Source organism: Lynx rufus, unplaced genomic scaffold (assembly GCF_022079265.1).
Source record: "Lynx rufus isolate CCGP_SWC_20201006 ecotype Redwood Valley unplaced genomic scaffold, mLynRuf1.p SCAF_2, whole genome shotgun sequence".
NCBI lineage: Eukaryota > Metazoa > Chordata > Mammalia > Carnivora > Felidae > Lynx > Lynx rufus.
In genome coordinates, this window is record NW_025814834.1 from 73,051,748 (window position 1) to 73,069,428 (window position 17,681).

The 17,681-nt window shown below is 36.3% G+C and overlaps 1 protein-coding gene across 5 annotated transcripts in view; it reads left to right on the forward strand.

Moving 5' to 3' along the window:
* The first annotated feature begins 3,969 nt into the window (after positions 1–3,969).
* WDSUB1 (WD repeat, sterile alpha motif and U-box domain containing 1) overlaps positions 3,970–17,681 on the forward strand; it is a 51,644-nt gene continuing 37,932 nt past the window's right edge. Inside the window, exons 1-5 of one of the 5 annotated variants that reach the window (XM_047083207.1) lie at positions 3,970–4,062; positions 6,651–6,825; positions 8,715–8,899; positions 11,320–11,412; positions 13,912–14,005. In XM_047083207.1, the coding sequence (XP_046939163.1) occupies positions 6,701–6,825; positions 8,715–8,899; positions 11,320–11,412; positions 13,912–14,005 (497 nt within the window). In that variant the 5' untranslated portion in view covers positions 3,970–4,062; positions 6,651–6,700. Of the gene's footprint in view, positions 4,063–4,456; positions 4,570–6,403; positions 6,826–8,714; positions 8,900–11,319; positions 11,413–13,911; positions 14,006–17,681 lie in introns of those variants that run through there. The other 4 variants (XM_047083204.1, XM_047083205.1, XM_047083206.1 and 1 more) reach the window with 4 other exon arrangements.

Sequence of the window (17,681 nt, forward strand, 5' to 3'; positions counted from 1 at the left end):
ATGTTCCTTAAGTAGCATTATTACAAGGAACAACTAGAAAATAAAGATAAAATAGGATTATTGCTCACAGTTACATAATTAAAGAAAAATGCATAAAATTTGAATCTTTAAGATTCTAAGTTGAAGTTCCAACTATTTTGAGACTCTGTCCTGTGAGAGAAAATAACCAGTCACTTATGTGATCAATGATCTCTACGAATTGTTACAATGTTTCTCTAGACTATTGGCAAGATACTTTAATATCTCACAAAAGTGCAAACTCATAGACTAGAGAACAGCTACAGCAAGGCATCCGTCTCTGAACTTGCCTTTCCCTGCAGCTAACCATATTGGCCTCAAGGTCTCTGTGCTGTACTATGTCATGTGTAGACAGGGGGTTGTTTTACATATTTTACTTACAGAATATTATAACCAATTTGCTCATCAAATTAGTGAAGATTAAATATTACTCAAGTCTGTCAAGAGTGTGGAGAAACAGACACAACCACATGTTGCCTAAAGTGCAAACCATACAGCCCCCCTGAAAAGCAATATGGCAGTATCTATTAGGAATTTTTACACCCTTATGCCCAGGAATTCTATTTCTATTTAACAATTTCCTTAGTAAATGTTCATGAATGTGGATAAAGATTTATGCTCAAAGCCATCTAATCCAGTACTGTTTATAATCACAAAAATACTGAAACAGGGAAAATGTTAAATAAATTGTTGCTGGAAATGTGAACTATTATACAGAATAATAAGCTACTGGAGAAATTTTAGGCATGGAAAATACTCAGGATATAAGTTTAAGTTTAAAAAGGAAGTTTGCAGGACTTTGTAAAATTATTGATATTTATATGAATGAAAGACTGAAAGGAAATATTATCTCTGGGCTTTTTCTTTTCTTTTTTTTTTTTTTTTTTTTTTTTTGAAGTGTAGTTGACACACAACGTATTAGTCTCAGGGGTACAACACAGTGATTCAACGTTTATATACATCATGAAGTGATCACCATAAATCTAGCTACCATCTATCACCATCCAAAGCTGTCACATTTTTACCTATATTCCCAATGCTGTACATTGTATCCCTGTGTCTTATTTTATAACTAGGAGTTGTATCTTTTAATCCCCTTCCTCTATTTTGCCCATCTCCCACCTTCCCCCACTCTCTGGCAACCACCAGCTTGTTTTCTGTACCTGTGAGTTGGTTTCTCTTTTGTTTTTTGGACTGCACATATAAGTGAAATCATGTGGTATATGTCTTTCCCTCTCTGACTTCTTTCACTTAGCAGAATACGCTTTGAGTGGGTAATCTTTGAGTGATGCAATTATTAGCTATTTTTCTTATTTATATTTCCTTTATTTCCTACAAAGAGCTCTATTATTCATACAGTCACAAAGTTGTTTTTAGAAACATACTATTTTGGCAATACTTTGGCATGTAATTAGGTGTCCAAAATCTCAGTCATGATGCACCCCTTAATTAAAAAATCACAGGAGCATCTCAAAATCATGAATTTTGATTGTCCCTTTTCTGTTTGGGACAGACACTGTTTGGGACAGTGATCTCAATTTCATCTTTAAAATGAGCATTTTAGGGGGGACTGGGTGGCTCAGTCGGTTAAGCGTCCGACTTCGTTCAGGTCATGATCTCACGGTCCGCGAGTTCGAGCCCTGCATCGGGCTCTGTGCTGGCAGCTCAGAGCCTGGAGCCTGTTTCAGATTCTGTGTCTCCCTCTCTTTCTGACCCTCCCCTGTTCATACTCTCGCTCTCTCTGTCTCAAAAATAGGTAAACGTTAAAAAAATTTAAAGAAAAATAAAATGAGCATCTTAGGTGCTAGGTCAAATATATGACTTTGGTTTCCTCATTTTCTTTTTATAATGTTCCCTCATTAAACTCTAAAGTTGCATGGATTAAAAATAAAAGCTATCTCCTGATGGCTGATTTTATAAAACAATTCTTAAAGTAGACTGTATTATAGAATACCTCCCTCACATAACTGCAAACTGGGTATGCTTTTATTTTTAAATTTTATTTTTTAAAATTTACATCCAAATTATTAGCATATAGTGCAACAATGATTTCAGGAGTAGATTCCTTAGTGCCCCTTACCCATTTAGCCCATCCCCCCACCCCACAACCCCTCCAGTAACCTTCAATTTGTTCTCCATATTTAAGAATCTCTTCTGTTTTGTCCTTCTCCCTGTTTTTATATTATTTTTGTTTCCCTTCCCTTATGTTTATCTGTTTTGTCTCTTAAAGTCCTCATATGAGTGAAGTCATATGATTTGTCTTTCTCTGACTAATTTCACTTAGCATAATACCCTCTAGTTCCATCCATGTAGTTGCAAATGGCAAGATTTCATTCTTTTTGATTGCCGAGTAATACTCCATTGTATATATATAGCACATCTTTATCCATTTATCCATCGATGGACATTTGGGCTCTTTCCATACTTTGGCTATTGTTGATAGTGCTGCTATAAACATGGGTGGATAAATGCCTAGTAGTGCAACTGCTGGGTCATAGGGTAGTTCTATTTTTAGTTTTTTGAGGAACCTCCATACTGTTCTCCAGAGTGGAGAACAGCTTGCATTCCCATGGATATGCTTTTAATTTAAAAACAAAACAAAAAAGTCTGATCAACAGAAAACAAAAGACTTCTCTTAAAAGCTATGTTTTGTAGCATTACTTCAATGATTTACCAGAAGAGAAGCTTCAGTTAGGTTCTAACAGCCTCATAACTCTATTCAATATGTAACTAATCTTCCTTTTAAGGAGGATAGTCTCTGTATTATAGCAATAGCAATAGCCAGTGTAAGCTGATACAGGACTGGATAAGTACCATTGCAAAAGGCAGCATGTATTCTGAAACAAGAAGGTGTCCTGTATATGCTGCTTAGTTTGAAACTGATCTAAGTTCTAGGATTGTAGTAGTTTATTTACAATGTGCCCACAGTGTCACTGGCATGAAATTATGTGTTTTGATTGATGTTACTACAATTAAGTTATATAGCAAAATTATATTTATGTGACTAAACTATATTGACTTTTTTTCTTAAAGGTTGCTAATTTGCCAATATATACTTACTAATAACTAGCAAAATCATTAGCAGCTTTCAAAGTTTCAACAGTTCACTATATTCCTTAAATATTAGTTTTAAAATTTTTACAAAGAAAATTTAAAAATAAAAGTTGTCTGTATCTTTGATTTTGCATCTGGGAGCCCTATAATGTCACGTACTTATCCTGTACTTGCACTTGGTTAACAAGCGTTAGCATGCTTAGGAACGTTTTTCTGCACAACCTTTTAATCTCAAAAGTGATTGGCAGGACGACTTTGTAGTCAATTACACGCGAAACCACGGTTCATTCGTGAGCCCAGGAGACACACTCAAAAAGGTCGGAGGAATGAACATCGGCTTCAAGGTGATACCAGGATATCCACAGGGGCCTGTCCAGTGAACAGCAGGAACAGCAGGAATCACAGGAACCGCAGGCTGCCCTGAAGAGATGTAGGAAACCTGAGCACGAAGACGATGACAGAAAACACCAAGTCATGGACCGCTGAGAGCCGAGCTAGCCTAAACAGAAAAGCGAATCACGGAGGTCAGAGGAGAACAGACAATACACACGAGAAATGAGAAAGGAAGAAGCTTCAAAAACCCTGAACTGCAATAACCAGACAGTTGATACAATCCCACCTTTAAAACCATATTTCAGGCGCTCGTTAGGCCTTGGGACTTCAGTTTCCTCAACTAGGAAAAAAAAAAAAAAAACCTGTAAATAAAGGATCTTCCCCAAACTGAACTCATCTGGAACTGGCGCCAGAAGTAAGGGACGTCCGCAGCGAAGGGAGGGAATGCACGCATGCGCCGCGGCGAGGGGCGGGCCGGGGGGCGGGGCCCGTTTCCATTCTCTTTGGATTTCCGCGTTTGCCAGCCCCGCCCGCCTCACCTGCGTGTCACGTGGTCCGCGCCGCTCCGAGGGCACCTGAGGGCGGATTCCGCAGGCCCTGGGTCTTCCAGGTGGAAGTGGCCGCATCCGTGGACAGGTTTAGCAGCGACAGAGGCAGGTGGGGGAGCATGGCTGGGGTCAGCCGGCGAAGCCTCCCTACTCGGGGTGTCTGAACCTCTGGTCCTCGGAATCTGGTTCCTAGCGCGCGACAGGGGCCAGCCAGCACCTGGACCGGAGCAGGGCGCGGCCGTGCGACCCGGGCCGGGAGCCGGGCGGGGACTGCAGGCGTTGCGTGGAAGCCGCAGCTGGGCCGAGTCAAAAGCCGCCTTGCGCCCCGGAAGGCCTGACTCCCCGCCGGCCAGCCGGCAGCCCTCCTTCCTGGGTGGCTCAGTCCGCTAAGGCCTGGCAGGCTCTCAGATTAGGGCACACTCTTGGTCCCTACGTGCAGGGGGAGTAAGTCGCGGGCTTTATTTGGGGAGACTTGGGGCATATCCCCGGTTTGCTTTGGATTAGATAGGGATGCGTGTGTTGACACTGGCGAGTTCACCGGCCGGCCCGGGGATGGAACCTCTGGAGTGACAGCTGAGCCCTGAGTGGAGACGCCCACACCCGGAGGCAGGAAGCGGTAGGCTTGAGAGAGCTCTTCCAAACAGGCTGTTCTTTCAAGTGGTAATGTCGCTATTCGGTCTGGAACTGCAAAGGGAGCTGAGTGCCACAAGGGTGTGGAAGCCAAAGTTTATTTGCAAGATTACCTATGTGTACCTGCACAGTTGGGATTTGGGAGTTCTCCCAGAAGTCACCGCATGATCTTGCTTGTTTTCAGTGAGCTAGTACAGGTGACAGTCTATCAGGACATAATGTGGTTTGCTTTTTTTTTTTTGTTTTTTTTTTTTTTAAGACTGTATTGAAGTTTATGTTTGGAAAAATGCTGAAGTTTGGGCTATGATAAATATTGGTAAAGCTATGCTCCATATGTTTGTAAAGAATTCTGTAAGTAACATTTTAACAAGGGATCATGAATTACAATCTAAGAGTATTTCAGCGCTGATTATTGTTTCATTTTGCATTATTTTTTCCCCTGCTGGATTTTTTTTTTTTTACTATTGGTAGATTTATTTTAAAATTTCTAATAACTTTATATTGTGTTCATATATGATACTTAAAGGTAAAACTCAAGTGGATTTGGGAAAAAAATATGCAATAAGTATTTATTTGAGCATGTTAGGTGCCTGACACTGTTTTGTGTGCTATGGATATAGAAATGAGCAAGATGGACAAGATCTCTACTCCCTTGGAATTTACATTGAGAAATAAGATCCCAAAAGCAAAGGGAAGAGAATTTCAGCATGGAAAAACAACTTTATGGAGAGCTAGGACCAAATCCATTTGATCAGGGAGGCTGGAAGGAAATGAGGGAAAGGAGGAGTGGCAGGATTTGAGATCTGAGAAGCAGGCAAGAGCCAGATTATATAACATTTTGTAAGCAGTGACAAAGGGCTTGGATTTCATTCTAAATTTGTAAATTTGTTCTTAAGCGCAGTCTGGCTAAGTCCTTATTGCCACTCTTTCTCTTTGGTTTCCTTCTCTTGGTTTCCTTGACTTATTAAATTGTTTCTTCACCTCAAGTGTTCGATATCATTTTATTCTTTATTAAGCAAGATGGTGGACCACGAGAGCTTTCAACACTGCCAGTGAAATTTTGAATGAAACCGTTTGTTAGTTTTTATGAGTGAACCGTGCAGTTAAATGCATCTTAAAGGTAGAGCTTTAGCCTTGCCTCCATCCTCTGCAAGGAGCAGCCGAAACAGTTTCTTAAGAATGGAAAATCTTTTTGAGTTGAGAGTAGCCAATCTGGAATGAGGCATCTTTGAGAAGTAATTAGTTAAGGGAAAGGCTTCAGAGGTGAAATACATACTCAAGGTTTTGGATGTTCAGTATCAAATCAGTTTGAAGTTACACAACAAGGTTCTTTTTCAAGAGTTATAGAACTTTAGGGGCGCCTGGGTGGCGCAGTCGGTTAAGCGTCCGACTTCAGCCAGGTCACGATCTCGCGGTCCGTGAGTTCGAGCCCCGCGTCAGGCTCTGGGCTGATGGCTCGGAGCCTGGAGCCTGTTTCCGATTCTGTGTCTCCCTCTCTCTCTGCCCCTCCCCCGTTCATGCTCTGTCTCTCTCTGTCCCAAAAATAAATAAACGTTGGAAAAAAAAATTTTTTTTAAAAAAGAGTTATGGAACTTTATTGGTGTGCCGGTTGTGACTGTGATCATCATTAGAGTTTATAGTCTTATTGGCATTTTCTCTCCCAATTATTTTTATCTCAAGTATAATAGTTTGTCCTGTAAAAATATGAATGTAGGAGCCATCTCTGAGAAAACTCTTGAATTGATTTTGACTCTTTTATGTGGACTTGAGTTGTATTATTTGATTCCGACGATGAAGTAATCTTTATTTAAAAATTGCAGGACATTTTACTTCAAATAAGAAACATGGTGAAACTAATCCACACATTAGCTGATCATGGTGATGATGTCAACTGCTGTGCATTCTCCTCTTCCCTCTTGGCCACTTGCTCTTTGGACAAAACAATTCGCCTGTACTCCCTCAGTGACTTTACTGAACTGCCCCACTCACCATTGAAGCTTCACACCTATGCTGTCCACTGCTGCTGTTTCTCCCCTTCAGGACATATTTTGGCTTCCTGTTCAACAGATGGTACCACTGTCCTATGGAATACTCAAAATGGAGAGCCTTTGGCAGTGATGGAACAGCCCAGTGGTAGCCCCGTGAGGGTTTGCCAGTTTTCCCCAGACTCCACTTGTTTGGTGTCAGGCGCAGCTGATGGAACGGTTGTTTTGTGGAATGCTCAGTCATACAAGTTATATAGGTATGAACATTTAAATCCTTTCTGCTTTAATATTTAAATTAAAATATTACAACGCTCAGTCGTACAAGTTGTATAGGTATGAATATTTAAATCCTATTAACAAGGCTACCAAAAAAATAAAAATAGAAGGCAGAATATTTTGATGACTTGAAGAAGCAGATAATTTTCAGACACCACAAGGAATAACATTTTGACTTGATTTCTGAAGGACATAAAAACAGATGTTTAAGTGGTTCTTATAGTAGATCTGCTTGGCTCTGAGAGTTTTATATTTCCAATCTTTCTCTTGTAAAATAAGGATTAATCTGTTAGACTTTTATGGATTTTGACTTTAAGAGCTAGACGAAGAAAATGGTCTTTTGAATAAGGTTCAGTAATTTTAGGCTTTATTTTTGTCACTCATGACCCAGGTGTTCTCAATAATAGACTAATGGTAGGTAAGTCTCACCTAAAGAGACACAGCTATTTTCCTGACTAGGATTCTTGCTGGGTGAATAATCAACCCCAACCCCAGATAAAAGAACCTTGTGATTAGTGTAGTGTTGTGTTACATTTAAAAAAACAAGCAAACGAAAAACAACTGAAAACTCCTTTTAGATAAAAAAATACATCAATTATGTTACACTGGTAATGTTCTGTTGCAACTTGCCAACATGAAAGCTATGTATTTTTATGTACATTGTGGTGAAATACATACAACAAAAAGTTTACCCTTTGAGTATTTTTTTCTTTCTTTTTTAAAAAACATTTATTTTGAGAGAATGAGGGAGAGAGCTTGCATGCACTAGCTGGGGAGGAGCAGAGAGAGAGACAGACAGACAGAATGCCAAACAGACTCCATGCTGTCAGCGCAGAGCCAAAATCAAGTCACACAGACGTTTACCCGACTGAGCCACCCATAAACTTTTCAATATTACCAAGTAAAATAGCCCAGTATACTTTCTCCTCCCTGCCCCCCAGCATCATTCAGAGCACATGCCAGCTGGTAAACAACTGTTGCTCATTAGATTTAGGTCTTTTGATTGAATAAGGTCATGTGTTTTAAACAGTGTTAATGAATAGTTTAAAGAGAATGCGCAGGAGGAATGACATCTTTTTTTTATTTTTTATTTATTTATTTATTTTTTCAATATATGAAATTTATTGTCAAATTGGTTTCCATACAGACATCTTTTTTACATGCGTGAAATATAGAGGTCAACTAAGGAATTTTCCTTTTCACTTATCAGATGATGACTTCTGGCCCTCTGGCATTACGACCCTAATGTATGTTGTAAAATGATACACTGCAGATTTAAGTGCTGGATGGGACACTGCGCTAATTGTTGGGCTTTTACCAGTTTTTTTCCTAATTGAGAAAATAATTAATATTGTCAGTACAGTGCTTCTGTTTCTTCCCAAGATAATTTTCTTTTCATAAAGAATTCATAGTTGAAAATAAAAAATTTCACTGTTGCTTCTTTTAATACTAAAGTTGAAAGTACTTTTGACCCTAACAACATGTTTTTCAGTAAGAATAGGTTTTTAAGAAATATGTGGCCATGGTTGATAGTAGTGGTTGTCAGAGCTTTTTTTAAGTTTTGTAGATTTTAACCTGTTCATACAGACCTGCCATTTGGAAAAATACGAAGATACATGGACTTTGGTTTAGATCTGTATAGCTTAGGCTTGAATTCGTTAGTTAAGATAACATTTAGAGCCTCTTTTTTTTAAGTGTATGATTTTTTATTTATATAGACATCTGCCCTTTCTAGTTCTCAGATAGCCATTTTTCCTGTTTTTACTATATCAAGCTGTTGTTAGAAATTGTAATATAAGGTAAAAGATACTCTGAAATGAAAACCTCCCCCTTCTTCTTCTTTTTATTTATTTTTTTGCTTTTATTTCAGGTGTGGTAGTGTTAAGGATGGCTCCTTGGTGGCCTGTGCATTTTCTCCTGATGGAAACCTCTTTGTCACTGGCTCCTCGTGTGGAGATTTAACAGTGTGGGATGATAAAATGAGGTGTTTGCATAGTGAAAAAGCACATGATCTTGGAATTACCTGCTGTGATTTTTCTTCACAGCCAGTTTCTGGTTAGTTATTTTACTCTTTTAAGCACTAGTGGTTCCTATTTGTAATTTGTGTATGACTTCTGGTTCTTTATTCATTTTCATTTCACCTTTAGTAAAATGAGAAGCCCCTTTAATTCATTCCTTTTAAGGAAATCATTCTCCTTTCTCTTGATCAAAATGAAATCACAAAGAACATGATAGGGGAAAATCAGGTTCTTGAATATATGTTGGGGATGACTCAGCTTTGTACGGTACATCTGGATTCCTTGGATATGGTAATTTAGAGGACTTGACCCTATTTTAAAATACAGTATGTTAATATTCAAAGAGAAATGTGAAGTTAAAAAAAAATTGGAAACAGAAGCTAAATTTTCAAAAGTTTACTAATTTAATCTTTGAAGCAAAAGCTAAATTTATGACATGTTTAACAACACAATTAGCTTTTAGAAGAAGTACAGACTCCTGAATATAGATAGACTCTTGGTTTTAAATAGATAGCAGTGAGTTGGGAAGCTTTCTTCTTCTGTTTCATCCCCTGTGTTAGGATGGGAGTTCTGCCTTTGTTGCTTCCAGTCTTGTTACACCACCAGTGCTGTCCTATTAGCAGTATAATGGGAGCTACGTTTGTAAATTTAGAATTTTTTAGTAGTAGGTGACATTAATTTTAATGATATATTTTAATTGTACTCAATATAAAATATTTCAGTAATCGATAGTAACAACAAGATATTTTTGGGGCGCCTGGGTGGCGCAGTCGGTTAAGCGTCCGACTTCAGCCAGGTCACGATCTTGCGGTCCGTGAGTTCGAGCCCCGCGTCAGGCTCTGGGCTGATGGCTCAGAGCCTGGAGCCTGTTTCCGATTCTGTGTCTCCCTCTCTCTCTGCCCCTCCCCCGTTCATGCTCTGTCTCTCTCTGTCCCCCAAAAAATAAATAAACGTTGAAAAAAAAATTAAAAAAAAAAAAAGATATTTTACTACTTTTTGGTGCTAGGTTTTTGAAATCTGGTGTGTGTATTATGTCACATTTCAATTTATACTGGCCACATTTTAGGCATTCAGTAGCCACATGTGGCTAGTGACTACCTTTATTGCACAGCCCAGGGCCAGAAGGTGGGCAGGATCATTTTGGCACTTCCCTATTTCAAACCTATCAGTGAATGGTTAAAATAAGTTTAAGGTAAGAGAAAATGCCAAATCCAAAACATAAAGCCTGACACACTCTGTTTCCCTGCCTCTTAAAGCACACTTGGCCTCATGCATTCTCTTGCCACACTGGTCTCCTTTCATTCCTTGAATGTTTGTAAGATTTTTCCAAGGGTTTTACATGTGAACCCTTCACCTGGTTACTCTTAGATATCCTTTAGATTTCAGGTAAAAATCACTTCAGATGAACCTCCCCTGTGCTTACCCATTTAATTGTATCTTAATACATATCCGTGCCCAAACTTCCTTTGATGAAGCTACATGTGTGATGATGTTGAGTGGAACTTATGTAAAATTGAGTTGATTTCAATATTTACATTACCAACAGGTATTTAGGAGCTTATCTAGTGTGTATGTAATTATACACTGAAATTATCTCACTAAACATTACAAACTAATGGATTTTTTTATGACACCGAATTTACTGATTACTTTCCCTAATTTGTATAATTTCCACCAAATAAAATAGACCGAGTTAATGTTATTTTGGATTCATATAATTCCAGCATTTGTCTTGATAAAATCAAATGCGGGGAAAAATCTCATTATTATTTCATGTGAATTATAGACTAAGCTTTTAAGAAATGGGTATGTTCTTGGGGTGCCTGGGTGGCTCAGTCAATTAGGTATCCGACTTCAGCTCCGGTCATGATCTCAGTGTTCGTGAGTTCGAGCCCCGTGTCAGGTTCTGTGCTGACCGCTCAGAGCCTGGAGCCTGCTTTGGATTCTGTCCCTCCCCTACTCACACTCTGTCTCCCTCCATCTCTCAAAAATGAATAAATGTTAAAAAAAAAAAAATTAAAAAAAAAAAGAAATGGGTATGTTCTTTAAAAAAAAAAGTTAAGTTGGAAATAATTAAACATTTAACACTCATAACTTTTCTTCCTAATTTTTCCCATCAGTGCTAGCCTCATAGACTCTAAAATTGGGCTGGAAAATTCTCTAGGCTTAGTGGCTCAATATTGGCCCATGGAACCTTGAGTTACCTTAATGGAAGATAAATAAAAAAAGGTATTTTGTTGAAGCAACTTCAGGGGTTAGAGTCCTAATCTTCTGAAGTACCTTGTTGAAAATAAATTCTTATACCATAGAATGAAATGTTGGTTAAAGTTAATATCTCTTGTGAATATGGTTTAAATGAATAGAATTAACATCTCGATATAGGAAGTTGAAAATTTTTTGGTTTAAATGTTTTATCAATTCTTGTGTATTTATTTTTAACAAATGTTACGTTTTTAGATGGAGAGCAAGGTCTTCAGTATTTTCGATTGGCATCATGTGGTCAGGATTGCCAGATCAAAATTTGGGTTGTTTCTTTTACCCATATCTTAGGTATGTATTAATTAGTAGTTCTCTAAAATTATTTGTAGTCAAGATAGAATTTCTATATGAATGATTCTTTTTACTTAAGGAATTCTGGATATCTAGAAGTGATTATAAAAATATGCTTTAATAAATTTTAATCAGAGAAATTACATATACATGATTTAAAAATTGGATGCTCATCACTGATTATGACCTCAACACCATCACCACACACATTTCTGCTGACCAGAGGTAACCGCTTTTCACTTTATCTGTTTGCAATTCTTGGTGGTTTTCACAGTTTCTGTAAATATTGTTATACCACTATATTTTAAATGTATTCACTGTAGGGATTGTTATTTGATAGTGTGTGGGAGGTCGTTCCTCCCTGTATTGCGCTATTCCTTCAGGTGACCCTTCAGTCAAGAAACTTACATTATTCAGTTTTGAAAAAGTGTTCCTTTAAGTTATTTCTTTAGTAACTTCTTCCCCATGACCTCTCTTTTAATAACTCTCATCAATAGAACGTTGGACCTCCTAATTTCATTCCCTATGGAATTTTTTATTCCATCATATTTTCAATTTCTATTAGCTCATATTATTTTCTGTTTCTTTCTCTTACTGTTTTTATTTTATGAATGCAAGATCATCTTAAAACTCTCAGGGTATTAATTAGAGGCTTTTTGTTTTGTTGTTCCCTTCGGTTTCCTGATTATCTTTGTTTGCTTTTGGGCCTTTTGTTTGTTTGTTTACTCTGATCTTTCTCTTTCATATGGTTACCTTCTTCAAATGTCTGGTGATCCTTGTTTTCCATTTACATTTAATAACTAGGCAAAAATAAGGTATTTAGAGGGTCTATGCACACAGTGGTTTGTTGTTGCTGGCTTCCCTTTCGATTAAAGGGGTGGGTTGTTGGCCCTTACTGAGGAGGATTTAGGGGCTTAGGGAATTGCCCTGGAGCTGCCAGGGAGCTCCCCAGAAAGCTGTTATTTTCCCTAGAAATATTTTGCTCAGAAAGCAGTATCAGGCTTTCGTTCAGTATGCTATGGGTGGGACCAGGGAGGAATTAAAGGTAGACACTGTTTCATAAACAGGCTTTTCACTAACTTTTTTGTTTTCAGGTCGATGTCTGTGTCATTCTGACTTTCCTTTTCATTAGCTTTTGATAGTCCTAAGTCTTTTGGGGTATTCTTGGACATAGCCCCTCCTTTTGCACTCTGGGCTGTTACTTTTTCCTCCTCATTAGTTAATTTGCTTTCTGACTTTCCAGAATTGGTTTGAATTTTGGATTGTTGATACCTCTCTTTCTATTCTCTTCATTGATGTGATTTTATATCTTTATTAATTCTTCCACTATCATTTCAATGAGGACTCTGAAATTATATGGTCATTTGGCCATCTTGCTTCAGATGCCTAAAAATATTCTTATTTGATTATTTGTTACCTAATAAGCTTCAGTTAAATTACAAACTGCAAATATTTTTTCCTACTTGTTGAAACCTTTACCTGCTCTAATGACTTTTTGTTTAATTAAATGCTTGTTATCATAAGAGCCATTAACACTTCAAAAAAGTTTTCATTGGGTCTGAGAAAATTAATAGATTTCACTTATTTCCTTATCTCCTCAGGTCAACTTCCTAATAATTTTTATAGCTTGTCACTAAAATGTATTGAATTCCCTGTGTTTACCTTTAAAATAGTTGTGCTATTTCTTTTCAGTAATTATAGAAGGTATGAAAAGGATTTTAGTGTTCCCATACTTTGTAGAAGTATTATATATTAGAATTATAAGATGGATAAATTACCATTGATTATTTTTATTTGTGGAATGAGAAAATATTTTTTTAATATCATATTTTGAAAACTGATCTTTGTTTAGGCATTTGAGCAATTTGATTCCTTTTTAGGCATTTGGGCAATTGTGTGTGTGTATATGTACATATGTATGTGTGTATGTATTTTTACTTTTTTAACATATATATACTTTATAAGTAGGCTCCATGCCCAGCATGGGGCTCAAACTCACAACCCCAAGATCAAGAGTTACATTCTCCACTGACTAAGCCAGCCAGGAACCCCAATATGTATATTTTTTATATTTTTTAAAATTAGATGCCAAGATTGTCTTATACTGTATTTTAAAATTTTATATTAGTTTAAAATTTCATATTTTTATGTATTTTATAGAGTTTAACATTAAAAATTTTTAAAGCATTTGATCATTACAATCCTCTGGACCTTTGCTGAGTGCACCATTTACTTTATCCATTACTGAACTTCTGAAACCACTTAATCACACTGCATTCCAGTACCTGAGTTGCAGGGGGAGTTTTTTTCATTTTTGTATTGTTTAGGCACTTAAAGATTTATTAAGTTTATTTATTATTTAATATTTATTTAATTCATTATTTATTATTTAATTATTTTTAATTTTTTTATTAAAATGAATAAGTGAAATAGTTTTGACTTAAAGATAAATTCTAAGCACAGTCAGCTTGCTAATTTTTCTCACCTTGTTATTTGCAGGTTTTGAATTAAAATATAAAAGTACACTGAGTGGGCACTGTGCTCCTGTTCTGGCTTGTGCTTTTTCTCATAATGGGCAGATGCTAGTCTCGGGGTAAGCTTTTTAGTTTAATTTCCTTACACCATTTTCATATGAAATAGGACATACATAAAAGTACATAAAACATAAGAGAATAGCTCAATAAAGTTATACAGACCTGTGTAACCACTACTCAGGTCAAGAAATAGAACATCACTGGTTCTGCTCTGAAAGTCCTCCCCTTCCAGGTACCCCTGTAGGGTGACAGCACCTCAGGTCATATACAATATTGCTTTTTTCTTTTAAACTGACTTAAAACAAATCATGCAATGTGTATTGTTTTGTGTCTGGCTTTCCTTAGTCAATGTGATGTTTATGACATTCATATTAATGCATACAGCTGTGGTTTGTTGATTTTCATTGTTTATATTATATATATATACACACATATATATAATATGAATATATATATGTGTGTATATATATATATATATGCTCTCTGTATTTCAGTATATGAGCCACTTATTGGTTATATATGGTACAAATATCTTTTCCCTTCTGTGGATTTGCCTGTTCACAGTTTATAATTTTAGTGTACTTAGTTTTTTATGTTCTGAGTCATAAAGGTATTTTCCCATATTATCTTCTAAAACCTTCATTATTTTTCTTTTCTCAAATTTGATATGTCGGCATCATGTACAATAGGAATCCAATATTCTTTCTTTCCATGTGGATAGCCAGTTGTCCAAGTACTATGCATCAAAAATACTATCTTTTCTCCATGTTGTTCTGCTACCTTGTGAGAAACCATTGACCATGTGTGTGTGGATCTGGTTCTCAGCCTGCTTTTTTTGTTCTAAATAATAAACTTACTATTTTTTTCTGTTTATCCCTTCTCTAAAACCATTCTGTCTTTCCAAGGCTTTGTATTTTAGCTATTCCTGAATTTTGACACTTCCATATAAATTTTAGATTTAGCTTGTCATATTGCCTCTAGTTACTCTCTGTACAGCCACAGACCTGTTTGGATTTTGATTGTGGTTGTAATGAGTCTGACAAAATCAGAGATAATTGACCTCTTTCTGATATTGAGTCTTCTAATCCATGAATGTGGTATGTTTCTCCATTTATTTTTGTTTTGATTTCTCTCAATAATTGTCTTCTATGTAGAAGTCTTCCTCATCTTTTATTAGATTTATTTCTAAGCACTTAATTTTTTTGTTGCTATTATAAAAGAGATGGCAAATGTAGGGAAGTAAGTATGGGAAAACCACATATTTACCTGTAAAGATCTTAAATTTTGTGTTTTTGATAACAAAAATCAATCATATCACATTAATAATGATGATTTTTGTTTCTTCCTTTTTAATCATTGTACCTTTGATATCATCTATGTGCTGCTGAACTGGCTGACACTACCAAGATAATGGAAACAGTGATAACAGCCATCCTTTGATTCCTTTTTGCAAAGGGAAAGCTTTCATTATTAAGTATGATCATATAGGTTTTGGGGAGATAAACTTTATTAGCCCCTCTGTTCCTTTTAGCTTATGAGTTTCTTTTTTTTAATCATGAAGAGGTATTATGATTTTAACTGTATCTTTTGAAATAATCATATGATTTTTCTTTTATTCTGTTAGGGTGGTAAATTATATTGACTTTTCAAATGTTAAACCAACCTTGCTTTGTTGGAATAAATACAGTTTACTCAGGACTTGTATTTTTGTGTATTGCAGTAGAGAAGTCTGATTCTAATTGTTACTTCTTTGTAATTTGTATTTTTTTCACTGGCTGCTCACAAAAATGTTCTCTCTGGTTTTTTGCACTTACTTTGTATTTAGATTTGGATTTCTTTTTATTTAGTTTGCTTTGGAATTCACTGAGCTTGTTAAATATGTAGAGTAATAATTCATCAGTTAAGGGGAAATTCTTATTATCTCTTCAAATATTACTTCTGCCCTTTCTCTCCTCTAAATCTCGGACTCTAATTAAATGCAAAATATACCTTCTTACTATAAACTTTGTATCTTTTTTCTTCTGTATTTTTCATTCTCTTATTTCTTGTGCTGTATTCTGAATAATTTCTCCTTTGCTGATGCCCTCCTTAGCTTTATCTGATATGTTACTTTAAACTGGTCCATTGATGGATCTTTAATTTTGGTTATTTTACTTTTTGGTCCTGGCATTTCTATTTGGCTAGTTTTTCCAGGTCCACTATGTCACTTTTTGTGATCTCTAGTTCTCTGTTGAAAATTTTAATCTTGGCTTCTATTTTCCAAAACTTTGTTCTATAAAGCAATTGGTTTGGTACACAGTGGTATGATTCAGTTACTTTATATTCTCCTATTTGTGTACTTTGGTATATTTTCTCCTTGCTGCCATTGGATTTTTGCAAATTTGCCTGTCTGATCTCACAGGTCATAGCACTGAAATGCACATTCATAGCTCTTCACAGCAGCTTTTGCTCCAGCCACGATATTTAGGCTCCTAACATTCACTTAAAATATTCTGGACTGAACCTGATAGTTCTTTTCCCATATTCTCTAATCCTTGCCAGATAAAAGCCAAATAATTAGTTATATTGCCATCATTTTAGATTGACTCTTTCATCTCAAACGATGAAAATGGCTCATCAAAATGCTCATCAAAAAAGCATTTATAGTAATTCTCCTTTGACCTAGGATTGAAATCAGTGGAAAGTTTAAACAAATAAAGTTGGATTTCCTTCTGTTGTTTGGGGGGGATATATTGTGCATTTCATTTTTGAGAGGTTAATTGACAAATAATGGTATGAAATTCAGCAAGTATTTATGACTCTCTTATGTACCCAGGTCTCTGCCATTGCAATAGGGCATGTAAAAGGAAGTATAAGACAGTGTGCCCTTAAAGACGTTTTGATTCTCTATCTTGATGTTCACGTGATAACCTAATAATATTACAAGATCTAACATGTCTTTGCTTTCTGAATCATGAAAGAAGTATTAAGTGATATTCAGTATAGTTTTTGTGTTACTATTTGTGTTATAAAAATGGCATTTTATAGCATACTTCCTTATATATATGTCATTTATAATTAGTATTTTATGTTAACTAAGATAGACCTTTTCAGTCATTCTGGATTAATGGAATTTTACATTATTAAATACTTTTTGGCATATGTGCTCTAGGTCACATTCAGATATTTTTCTGATTATTCTTAGTTCATTTGGATAAATATACAGGCAAGTGAATTGTTTGGAAATGTAAAGGATGGTGAAAGATAAACATTTAGTCTTTTAGGAGAATTGGGACATATGTTTTAACTATATTTCGTGAGTAGATAAAGAACAAGTTAATTGGTTGATAATAGGTTCCATCTGCAACTAAGAATCATTGGTAAGATGGAATGGATACATCTGCTAAAGAGAGAGTAGGAAAAAAGTGAGTAGGATAAAAGATTTTTGAATACAAGTGGCTACATAGGAAAAATGAATTGACCCCAGAATGGGATTATAGGTCAGGTGTGCTAAGGAAGTTGTATAGGGGATAGATACAGGGTAACTATGTAAAAGGCATTATGGAATTTATGCAGATATGGGAGGATTGGGGAAATAGGGCATTCCAAGAGGCAGGAAATTCTTGAGTGAATTACAATGTATTATAAATGGAGAGGTGCCTGGGTGGCTCATTTGGTTGAGTGTCCAACTCTTGATTTTGGCTCAGGTCATGATCCCAGGGTTGTGGAATCTAGCCCTTGTCAGACTCTATGCTG